The following is a 12,794-nucleotide window of genomic DNA, read 5'->3' on the forward strand; positions in this document are numbered from 1 at the left end:
CGTCTAGATTATTTTTTAATAAATGCTTCGTGGAGACTTGACCGTTATCATCGAATTTTCCTAACAACTCAATACAAAATGAGTATTTCTTCGATAAACCAATCCTAAGCAAGCTTTGAAAATCATCTTCAAAAAAAATGGAAGCACCAAAGTTTATAACCAAAGTTTGCATGAAATTTTGGACAAACAAGTTCCTCTTGGGAATATTAAACATTTTTTGTACCCATCAAATTTTCCTGACAACTCATGCATCAGCATAAAATAAAAAATTACCTGAGGTATGGTAGGTATGTATCGGTGTAATGTTTGATATAGTTGTGGCAGAATAACGAGATATAAGGCGCTAATTGTCGGCTCACAGCACATAGCTTTGCTAAGCTCAGGTTCAACCTGTTTCGGTTTACTATCTGAATGAGGCAAATTAGCAGATATTTCAAGATGATGATTTTAGTTTAATTAAAGATCCAACCTTTAATGAAGCTAAAATGAGGATAGTTCTAAATAAATGTGTGCGCAATAAATAAAGAATATAATTTGAGCTTATTTTTGAATAACACGAGCATATTAATGGAGACGCATGGTAACATGTTGTAATTGTAATTCTCCACTGCAAATTGATGCGTGGAAGCACACATCATCTTATGAGCATGATTAGTTGCTGTTAGTAGCCTGAGCAAATCATAGTCAGCAAAATTTTATCTTGAAAAAAATTCTTTGAAAAGCTTTTCTCTAAAATTTTGTAAAAAAATTCAGCACAAGAATAAGGTTTCAATCGAAATTCTGAGCTAAATGTCATCGAAATGGTAATAAAACTTCGATCAGAATCCGTTGATACTAGCTTTGAAAGCTGCGATACGATTTGTGTTCCTGAGCAAACCTCTAATCTTGGCACAAAGTTATTGTCGGATTCCGATGAAACGAAATCGAAACGCAAATTTCTGAACTAAGTTAGTTATAAGTTTTGTACCCTTCTTGTGCAAAAATGGCTTTACCCATTTTTTTTCCTTAGTAGAGAAAAATTGAATTTCACCCACATTTTTCTCCTTTGGGAAAAATATACTGCACTTGAAAAGAAAACAATCTAATAAAATGATTTCAAAATGAAATTCAAGGGTTGATGATATTTTTAAAGTTTAACCGCCGGTAAACCAAAACTTAAACAAGCAGCAAATTTAGCTTCAATCGAAAATCAGATCAGACACGGCATGTGGGTCGCTCTGGCACATCCTTGCCTGATTGCCACAGAGCTCTCTGATTGCTTTTATAATTGACCAGCATTGTGCTCCCAGCAAAAGGCAAAGCAAATTGTGGCCATGTTAATTAACACCAGATGCACAAACGGTTTACAGTCACCTTCGATGGAACCCGGAACAACACGAAACGCAAACAAGCAAACAATACCACAGCCCATGGTTCAATTAACTTGCTTTCGAAGAAATTTAAAAAAAAACTCAACAAAAAATCATGCATTCGAGCAAGCATGGTGGCACAAGCAGTCACTTACCTCTATATTGAAGCTGTTCTCCGGACAAACTCCGGGGTAGTCGAATGGGCCGTTCTCGTTATTGCAGCTTCCGGATTGAAGATCCGCTCCAATCGTCGACTTCGGTCCGAGATTGGCCAAGCTCACTGTCGTAGGAATAGCGATTGCTGTGTTGGAATTTTGGAGAGTCGCCGTAGGCATAGTTGTTAGGTCGCTGGTGGATGTGGTGAAATTCTACGTTCGAGGGGACGATGGCAAGCAAGGAGAAAGTGCAATGTTTTAGCGCAAAATCAATTACCGTAATTGCCTTTGAAAATTGCGTGTGGTAGGGCCTGACGGTGGTGGTGGGCGAGGCGATACTTAGATTGGGAATTGAGTTAATTTCAATAGTGTAGCCAGTGCCCCCGATACGGTCTGTGTAAAGACAAGATTTACAAGCTACATTGAGGGAACACTGGTACTTTTTGAACGACGGCAGAGGAGAGAAGCTAAAAGTCCTGGTCCTGAAATGCAGTTGGATTCAGGGTTGGAGTATAGAACATAGGGGGCACTACAGTCGAATTAACTATATAGTAAAAATTCTACTCTAACTATTGGAACTGCTCTAATTAGGCAAAGTAACAGGAACCGGTAGTGTTGTGCTAATACTAAAGAACTGGTTAAGCGTTAAAAATTCAACCCGGAAAATCGCATTCTGAATTTAAACCTCTTCGCAAGGTTCATCTGCTGGACAATTGAAGATCCTATCGTTGATACTAAATGTTGCGCGTTGATCTAAATATCGGTCTGTTTTGAACTAAAATTCTGTAGTGACAATTTAATCTACTAGCCCTAATAGCTTTCTGACAGTTATTCCATGACTCTTTTTTTAAAATAGAAAACCCAAAGGAATGTACCCGTTCCCTGCACCAAAAATAAACACTAGCATGAGGGAATGCATACACAGCATTAAACTTACCAGTTTTCCGGAGGACCCGTACTTCCGGTGGCGGTCCTTTTCGAGACGCAGCAGAATCTGGGCATTCTGCTCGCACGTATAGGTGTGCTGACGTGGATTCTTCCTATCCAAACTGTACTGGTATAATGGCCTTAATGGATTCGGTATTATCTGCAAATATTTGGGATATACAACAGGAGACGGTGTGAGATTGAAGCTTGATGGTGGTGGGATTCGGACGGAGAAGCTGACAGCAACGAAAGTGGTTGCGTAAATATTTAATGGGATTTCGTGGTACCAATTTCGGGATTTCACCGATTTCACAGCCACAATAGCAAGGAGGAGTTCGGCGAAGCAAGTGTTGGCCGTGGTCAGTGTTATTGGCTCGGTGTTCTTTGGTAACTTTCGAGGCGAGAATATATATTTCCCGTGGGAGACGGAACAGATGGATGGAAGCGATTGAAGGGTGAAGTGTGGCAATGGAAGGAAAAGTAGTCCCATTCATCGGTTAGAGCAGGACGATGGATTACCCTAAATCAATGTCATATTGAAACTTCAGCCTTTGGAGGCCGAGGCTTTTAGATTGCGGTAATGTTTGATGTAGTGATGTGGGTAAGTAATTCCGAGCGATACACGATCGTGGGTCAAGTTTATTGTGTTATTCCGATTAGGACGACTTGTTGATATAAACGGAAGAATAGCGATGTTGTATACAATGCCAACAGCGTTAATCCGATGTACATACAGAAAATGGCGCAAGTCCCTATGCTATTGAATGTTTTCTATGGACAAGTGAAAAGTCATATTAATTTTCTTGAAATTGACTTCCAACTAAAGCTACACGGAAAAACATTCGTTCATAAATTCATGAACAAAAAATCACGATTTCGTAAACTGAAAGATTTACGATAATCGTGACCAAGTTTCTGAAATTATGGATAATAAACCTCTGATTCATGAATCTATGTGTGTTTTCAAAAACCTAGTTCGCGAAATGTACATGGTTACAAGCTGATATCAGGAACTTAGTCGTAATTTTCGTGATTTCTCATCACGTTACTGTGATATTGCATTCATGAGTTTAACATCGGATTTTTTTGGCAGTGTAGTACGATTTATGTTCTTGATTTCCGGGTTTTAGTCACGATATTCGTAATTTATATTCACGTTTTCGAGATGTTTTATTCGCGAGCTTCGTGATGGTTTTTTTTGGCAAAGTTGTGTGACTTACATTCATTATGATTTGAGGATCTGAGTCACGATTTCCGTAATTTCTATTTACGATATCGTGACATTTTAATCATAAGTAGAGTGAATTGTGTTCATGATTTCAGGATCATAGCCACGATTTTTAATATTTTAGTCACTAGTAGTATAATTTATGTTCATGATTTTTGCATCTTATTCACGTTTTTCCTAATTTATGTGCACTTTATCGAGATATTTTATTCTTAAGCTCACGTTCGAATTTGACACGTAGACTAATGTGACTGAACCCATCTAACGAACTTCCCGTCCATCGATCTCTCAACTAACGAATTTGCGGTGTATATGATGTTTCAAAATAAAACCCAAATTTTGTGAAATAGTTCACGAGAAAATTTCCAGACCATGTGAAAACTGCATGAAATCGTCTCCTAAATATCACAAACACTCACGAGAGATCATGAATCATGTACTAGGAGTCATGATCCAGTCTATGAATCCACGAATAATATTTTATGATTTTGTGAACTATTTCACGAGGACGAATGGTCGGTCAGATCATCAGACGTGTACAAGAATAATTGTTTTCGATTTTGTGAGCTATTGCACGAGCTCAAATGATAAGTTGTGGCTATTTTACTAGGAATCATGAACTAGTTCACAAATATAACAACGTTATTCTATGGTTTTGAGAATTATTTCATGAGCCTGAAATGTGAGTTAATTAATATGCTAGAAATCAGGAATCAGTTCACGTATACATAAATAAAATCTTGTGATTTTGTGAACTATTTCACGAGCACAGATATTGAATCGTGACTATTATTTTATAAATCATGAACGAGTTCACGATGGTTGAAAGGATTCATGACTAATATTCCGGGTTTCGTTAAATATTTCACGAGCAAATATGTTTTGATTTAGTGAACTAATTCACAACCACCTAAATCAGATCTAATTTATGTTTAAACCCTCGCTTCCAACTACATTGGATTCGGGTAATTTGTAACATATAGAGCGTACAGAGGCAGCCACAAAAGATAATCTGAATAGTGGTCGCAGTGGCAAAGTTTCCCCTAACAAAAAAAACACAGAAAATCAGATCGTGTTCACGATGTAAAAGATCATGAATCAGTTCACGTCGCATAGTGGGACTCTGAATGATGTTCCTAAAGCTATGAATAAAATCACGTTTCAACCTTTGGTTTTATGTTTTCAATATTTACAAAGTTGTGATCAAGTTCACGTATATAAAATCGATTAGGTAATGGTATGTCGGAACCGTTCAAAAAACAAAAACAAATATCTTCACAAATAAAAGCGTTATATAGGCGTTACTGAATGAAAATGGAACATAATTATAAAGTACATGATTTTTGTTCATGGTCCTGTTTTCGGAACTTAAAACCGTGATTGTTCCAGAATTCATGGCACTTAATTCATGATTTTAGCGAACATTTTTTTCCGTGTACTGATTCTGCAACCTTGCTGATCTCAAGCCTTAATAAAAATTTTCAGCAATTTCTCAGAGTGCAGAACGTGCTACAAATCTACCCACACAAAAGGATACTGTATTATTATATTATTGAATATAATAAAGTATTGGAGTAGTGCGCCAATAATCAATTTCAGTATCTACACACCTAGAAAAAATCATGTAAATTTACGTCTCCTGTTCTTGAAATATATAGGAGCATAAAAAATGACATAATTTCACGTTTGATTTTAATTTCACATGGTGTTGAATTTCGCAAACCACGTAATTTTACTCCACGTGTGACGTTTGTTCTGCATGTTAATAAGTGTAAGTAATTTTATACCACTGCGCATGGAAAGTACATTTTTTAATGAAAAATAATCGGAACACGATTATATTTCGCCATTTCGTAGATTACGGTTTGTTAAATTGTTTACGGTAAAATGCATTTTTCATGTGTAGAAAGATTTCGATGCTTTTCGAATAAATTCGACAAATTTGGATACATTGTACTCACTTACGTTACAGAAGGAAAATAGGCTGATCTGCTTCGAAAATATATTCAAAGCAAACTGGTTCATACTTGAGGGCTAAGGTGTTGATTAATTGTTTTAATATGTGCAAATGAACCTTGGTAAACCATCTTTAGATTAAGTATTCCTTACTCGGATAATGGTTAAACAAATAATATTATTTAATAAAATACAGCGTTATGCAAATCTGAAATTTTGACAATTGTTCTGCGGAGTTGTATTTTACATAGTATAGCATTTAAATAAGCACAAACCCAGTTGAGTTCGTCCATGCTTTCGAAAGATCTATAGAAGCATGTTATCAGATGCCGTATCGAGAAAAAGAGCATCACGTATATCTGAAATATGAAATGTGTATGCCAATAGGCTCATTGCCCTACGTACTTATCAACCACTGAAAGCATTTTGGCATGACCATTACCCCCGTATCGTCAACTAAACGCACACACACAAACAGCGCGCACCCTTCGTACCCTGCTATGTTGAACTCAACCCTACAGTCCACCCACTTTGCTAATCATCGTGTGTATACGACTCGCACCTATCGCATCTCTATACTCGTCCACGTATATAATGTACTGGTACCCGAAATATTTGTACACGGTTTAACCATGTGCGAGTTACGGCCATCACCGCCGAAAATCTATAGCGTCTTCCGATTATGGTACCTTCCGAACATTATAGTCAGGATGTTGCTCGTTTGCCACGCGAGCAACAAACGATTCAAACAAATTACGCGGCACCTTTGTTGATAACCTCTCGGATTTGATTGAGCCTCTTAGGTGCTTTCTATTAGCATCTTAGGAAAATTGCTTAAAATTTTTCTAGGGGGCGACGCATGGTTAGGGTGGATATATTGCATATGAACTGTCAAATTAGTATTTCCTTCAAGATAGTCTTTATTCGCAAAGAAAAGATACTGTAATATATTTTTTAATTTTCGTTTCAAAACTGATGGAAAACCACTTCATAGAAAGCCCTGTATTTTTAAAATAAGAGCTAATTCTAGCCAAAAGTGAACTTATATTTGTTACGCTCTGGTGAGTTTTTTAAATATTCTAAAATATAACGATTACGAGACCTATCCCAGAAGTACAGTATACACGGTGTCACTGGTAGAACAAAGTTTAGACAAAACATCAGTATCGCTAAAGTACTCACTAATTGAAAGCTTAGATACTCCTCTTTCATCTGAGACTAAATTTGAAATGTTCGATCAGGGGTCTAGGCTAATATTTTTTTTTTAAATGTTGAGGATTGCATTTCAATGAATCGCTCTCAGAAGATATCTCACTTTTAGGTGAATGAATCTTTAGACATACAATATCAAAATGAGGGACTTGTTACGTTAATAAATACCGCCGAAGATACCAATAACAGACATTTAGCCAATTTCGCGTTAATTCAAATTGTAAATTTGAAGAATATTTTTACTAGGTTAATTTTAGGTCTCTAGTAGAACAATATTACCACAAACAAGTCAATATCACTGATGTTCTCACTACCCGGAAACTTACTTCTCTTTTAAACGAGACAAGATTTGAATTGTTAATTCTAAAGGTCTAGAACTTTTTCATTTTGGAAAAGTAAATATATAAGTTTATGTAATATGGATACTGCTACTCATTTATACTTCGATCTAGGAAACTATTTCTTTAACATACATGAATAATTGGTATTAGAAAATAAATTTATATTTTATGATGTATTTGTGTTTGTTGAATTCAAGTTGTTTTGTCTATGTATTGTTTAATATTTAAATTTAGAGAACTATTTCACAAACGAGCATCCCTCTAAACGAGAAGTCATTTTCATGCGTATCGTTTTCAATGGTTGCAGTATTTGTTAGTACATACGTTATAAGAATATTGGTCTTATATCTGCTTCCCACTTCAATGATACGTGAGATAAAACTGTCTTTGTGAATCAACCTTCCAAAATTGGTTGAAATTTTGAATACTTTCTCTTTGGATTTACATACACTAAACTATTATTATATTTTATTATATTTTACCTTGTAAATGCTACTAGATAAAAAAACTTAAACAGATGAGTTTTTGGGCCAACATAAGGTTATAAACCTATTATAATAAATTTTTAGAAATTCTTCAAGTCTGCGAAACAATACCGTTTGGTTTATATTTCATGTTTTTAGAGTTCTTTGGTCGGGATTCTTTTCCGACTCTTTTCTTATTCAAATTTATATCATTTTCGGATTTCTCGGACAATTTTACCTTTATTTTATGTATTTAGTTCCATTGTTTTGTCAATAAATCAAATCGATAGTCTTGATAAAGTGCACTTTAAAATTTCAACTTTCCCATATTTCCAGTAATTGAATTGCTACTTTGAACACATACACCATTCTTAAAAACGGATAACACCCTGCTGTTTCCAAACATTTTTTCACTGACTACAGAACATGAACATGAATTAATTTTATGGAAAAGATAATTTTCTACTAAAATGTGGACCACTGATCTTATGTGTTTCCATAGGGGGTGTCTTTCGATCGTGTTTAAACTCGTAATTTTCAACGAAACTAAAAACGAAATCAAATCTAATTGAGATAAAATTGTTCAAAGAATCCATAGAACCATGATTGAATTTTGAAAGAACAATAAGTTATATAGGAATCCCGAGCAAAAATATATTTCGAAGAAAAATAAATTGAAGGTTTGTTTTGCGAATTTCAAGATACCTCATTAACAACGCGAAACTGTCAAAATGTTAAAAAAAAATGTTCTAAACCCCGCGATGGAACATTTCAAAGTAAATGCTCAGATGAAACAGGGGCATCTAAGCTTTCGATTAGTGAGTAGCTTAATGATACCGATTTTTTTGTCTAAATATGTGCTACCAGAGACACCGTGGAAAGATATCAATGCGAATGGTCATCTTAAATTTTCGCATAAAGTCTTACATAAAAGGCTTTTTACATTGAAAAAGCAATCAAGGAATTTTTTTAGCTCAAACGAACATCATTATGGGGGTGCGGCGTTTGAATATTGATTTTATTATACAGTGACGACTTGTTTTTATCATCCCCTTGATGAATTTTAGGCTGATAAAATGGGGACAAAATTGGGACAAATATTTTTCGTTCTTTTTAAGAAACCGAAGCTCTTAAAATATTCTTCTTTAGTCCCTAGATAAAGCCTAATAACATTACATGATTATTAAGTTTAAATTTCGTTTAAAGGGGTCTGATAGCGCAAATTAAAAAAAAAATGAAATTTATTTTTTGCATATTTCGGATCAAAAATATCTTTACAGATTATTGAAGGTGAACGTTTTCCGCATCATTTGACATACTTTTTGATTTTTTGATCAAGTCTCCTCATGTTCCCCTACCAAGTATTGAATCAAAAGGTGTCTACATCTGCGGTACAAAGGTAAGTGGAGGTAAGGTGCCCGCGCTTGCGCTGTTCGCGAGTGACACTCCTCTCCAGTAGGTCGACTCATTGAATACTTTACGCTGATGTCACAAATGAACTGATTGTTCATTTTTGACAGTTCGCTTGTACTGCTTACATGGACATGAAAATTCTTTGCGATTTTCTTCGAGCGAATCTAGTCGTCCACAAATTTCCACAAGTCCATGTAAACAGTACAAGCGAACTGTCAAGAAAAGTGAGGTTAACTGTGCCAGTAAAGAACCTAATTGGTCGGTTTACAATCCATTGCGCCGAACGTCTAACACAGCCAACTTGATCACGCTGGTAGATACCGGTCGTGATTTTTACAGTTGCTGCTTTGATTTGGCCGTCCTCTTGCTGATGCTAGTTACCAACGTTTACCACCACATCGACAATCTTTACGTTGGCATACGACTTTGTTCTACGAGTGATCTCTGGTAGGTAATAGCGCAACTAACGTTTCCAAAATTGGTTCGCCAGCACCTGTGATATTCGCCAGCTCTGCCACAGCATGCCACCACTATCTTCGAGGATACATAGTGGTTTTGTGCCATCGGATGATGCTAGGACACAGTAATTTGGAGTGAGAGTAATCTGCATCGTCTACCGGAACATGAGTCAAGGGGCGCGAGTTCACAATGTTTTCGATCTCGGTTAGAAAGTTACGTAGCACTTCATCGCTGAGCTTCCTTAGTGGACGAATCGACATCAGGTTCTGCTTCACTACTCCGATCAGACGCTCCCAATTGCCGCCCATATGCGGCGACAAAGGAGGGTTAAACTTCCAGCGTGTCTCTGCACTGCTGAACTCTTTTATCACCTTATATAAGTTGACTTCCGCTGCTGCTTCCTGCAATTCTCGATTCGCCCCGATAAAACAGGTGCCATGGTCTCTGTAGATCGTTCTTGTAGTTCCCGGCGAGCACGAACCGGTGTGTGTACCACCTCGATATGGATCGTACAGGTAGTCAGGCATGTTGCTAACATTCCCCAAAGTTTCTCCACTCGACGACCTACGGTCACCTCCAATAGTCCGAAGTAGTCAACGTCTGTATGTGTGAACGGGCGAGCTAAGGCATCGAGTCTCACTGATGGAAGGTCTGCCATTATTGTTGGCGGTGGGATAGAACGGTTGCTTTTGCAACGCTGATAGCTTTGCCCACCTTTGCATAGGCGGTACGCATTCTGGAAATACGGAATTGTTGACGCAGTTGGTAAAGGACGGTCTCGTGGTTTTGGTGATGACATTTGTTTTGTTAGTGTGCAATTATGAGCTTAGTAGTGTAACGGTTAGCGGGTAGAAAGAATGGGTTCTTGGCATTTTCAGTAGCTAACGCACAGGCACTTATTCTTTCTGTCAAGGCCATCCTTCCTTACAAGACCATGGTCATCCAACCAGGGTGACAACTTGAACAGTGAGCTGGGTCTTAGAACGGACGGCTTCGATTTCAGGAGGATGGCTACTTCATCAAGATAGGCTTCAAGTTGAGTTTGACGTATGACGTAACGTTCGGCGTCAGCAGTTCCTCCGAAGTAGGAATTCATGATGGGTATATTCTGATTCTTCAGACGGCAGCTTACAGGGAAACGATGAATAGCAATAGCGACGCTTCCAACTGGAGACATTAATTGCAGTATCCGACTTGGTGAAGTGAACAAGCAGGCACGGACGGAGTTCAGTGTCGGTTTTGCTTCCCCTCTTTAATTGGTGTGGCCATGTTTCTTCCGGCAACCAGAGAAGGTCCGGGCCGTTGTGCCATCTCGAACTCGGAAATAATATCTGAAGAATTCTCCCATTTTGTAGCTTCATCTGCAACATTAAGTTTAGTCGCCATTAGTGTGGCTTCCAAGATCTCGCTGACCAGAGAAGCAATGAAGAGCGATGATCGAAATTCAACCAACAGATCACGTCCCTGGAATCCGTGTGATAGAACGACTAACCGGGCGAGTCCAACGCCGATTATTGCAGATTCGTACTCTAGTCTCGGGATCGTATGACATCTCAGTGGCGAGACTCTAGTTTTGGCGCGACGAGGGAACATCGAACGACTCCGTTCTGAACGAAGCGTAAGTAGCAGACAGCGGCCTTAGCGTTCTCACTCGCGTCCACGAATATGTGTAACTGAACATGCTCGTAATCATGAGTGAAATTTGAGCGGAAGCATCGTGGAATTTGGACTTGTTCGACTTGATGCAGTACTATCAGCCAGAGAAAGCCATTTTGTGAAAATGTCGTCAATCTTATCATCCCACTGAACGCCAGATTTCTTGCAACAGAATCTTCAAATAGACGAAAAACGGAGCGATGTGGACTCAGGATCGAATATCATCATCAGAACTGGCAGTACTTTTCGCTTTGTTGGCCGGCGATGGCCTTCTAATAGGTCAAGGTCGTAGCGATACCAGCGGACTTTGAAAGTAAAAACATCCGCTTCGGTACGCCACCACATGCTAAGCACCTTTTTCGTGACACTTTCTGGCGAAAGGTCCATGTTCTTGTCGGTTGTGTATATCTCCTGCAAGGCCTTCAAGGCGCCTTGAGAATTGCTGGTCCAATTCCGGATCTCGAAACCGCTTTGTGAGAGCACGTATGCTACATCCTGTACAAGCCTGACCGCCTTTTCTTCAGTGTCGACGCTCACTAACATGCCGTCTACGTAGTGCAGTTTTAGATGATTTCCGTGGCTGCTGGATATATCTGTGCGAAGCGATTGACATAACACTCATCACATCAACAACAAGCTGACATGTCTCATCCCTCCAGTAAAAGCGTTGGCACTGCTGGTCCGTTTTCCTTACATCTCTATGATGTCACCAGTCAAAGCAATGGGGCTCTCTCGGAAACGGATCAACACGGTGTACAGCGAGGACAGTAGGTCGGAGCCCTTGAGCAGTGCCGAATTGAGAGAGATTACCTGTACCTTAGCTGCTGCGTCCCTCGCCATCACTATCTTCCCGGATTTGTTCTGGTTCGTTACCTGGTATACTGGAAGATACCACGGTACGACTGCAGCAGCTCATCCTCTCTCAGCTTGCGAATATAAACTTTGCTCAACTGATCAGCTTTTATTGAGTCAGAGTTTCGGCAAGCGCTTTGTTCTTGAGCATTCGTTTCTACAGGCATTGAAAGCGGTGCAGGGCCATCGCTTGGCTGTCCGGCAGACGCGATTTGCATAAGCGCCATAGTAGACCCGTATCGTAGTGTTGTCCAGCGAATCGGGTCAGAGATCGTTAAAGAGATAGGGCTTGTTGGTCCTCGACGGACAGGAGTACCCTATGCGGCTTCCTGATATCCAGACTATCCAGTGAGAAATAACCCTTCATCGCATTGTGCAGATCTTCATCTGTCTTATACGAACCGCAATTACTAATGTGGTAGACAGATCGGAGCTCTCACCTCCGCACACTGCCCATCCCAGACGTGTCTTTGCTGCGATCGATTGGCTCGGTTTACCTTCACGACAGTTGGGAATCAAATCTTTAAGTCCGATCAGAATTCGTGGTCGGACGAGTTGGAATTAGTGAATTCGTTTCTTGTCGCTGTACCCACCGGTCCAGTGCGGACACAACGGCTTGATATCTCCTTTCAGATTGAGTTCGTCGGCCAGTTCTTCATCAAGCAGTGTAAGAGCTGATTCATCATCTAGCAATGCGTAAGTTCGCACGGATCTACATTCTTCATGTAGTAGTACGGGTAAGTAGCGGAACATGGTGTCGCTGGTTCTTGTCCGGTGTGTAT

General features: G+C 39.0%; 1 protein-coding gene across 1 annotated transcript in view; it reads right to left on the bottom strand.

The window, feature by feature from the left end:
- Window positions 1-12,794, bottom strand: part of LOC131678565 (uncharacterized) — a 237,963-nt gene that overhangs the window by 108,617 nt on the left and 116,552 nt on the right. The window contains exon 3 of the mRNA XM_058958778.1: window positions 2,442-2,591. Coding sequence (XP_058814761.1) covers window positions 2,442-2,591 — 150 coding nt within the window. The remainder of the gene's footprint in view (window positions 1-2,441; window positions 2,592-12,794) is intronic.

Source organism: Topomyia yanbarensis, chromosome 2, assembly GCF_030247195.1.
Source record: "Topomyia yanbarensis strain Yona2022 chromosome 2, ASM3024719v1, whole genome shotgun sequence".
NCBI lineage: Eukaryota > Metazoa > Arthropoda > Insecta > Diptera > Culicidae > Topomyia > Topomyia yanbarensis.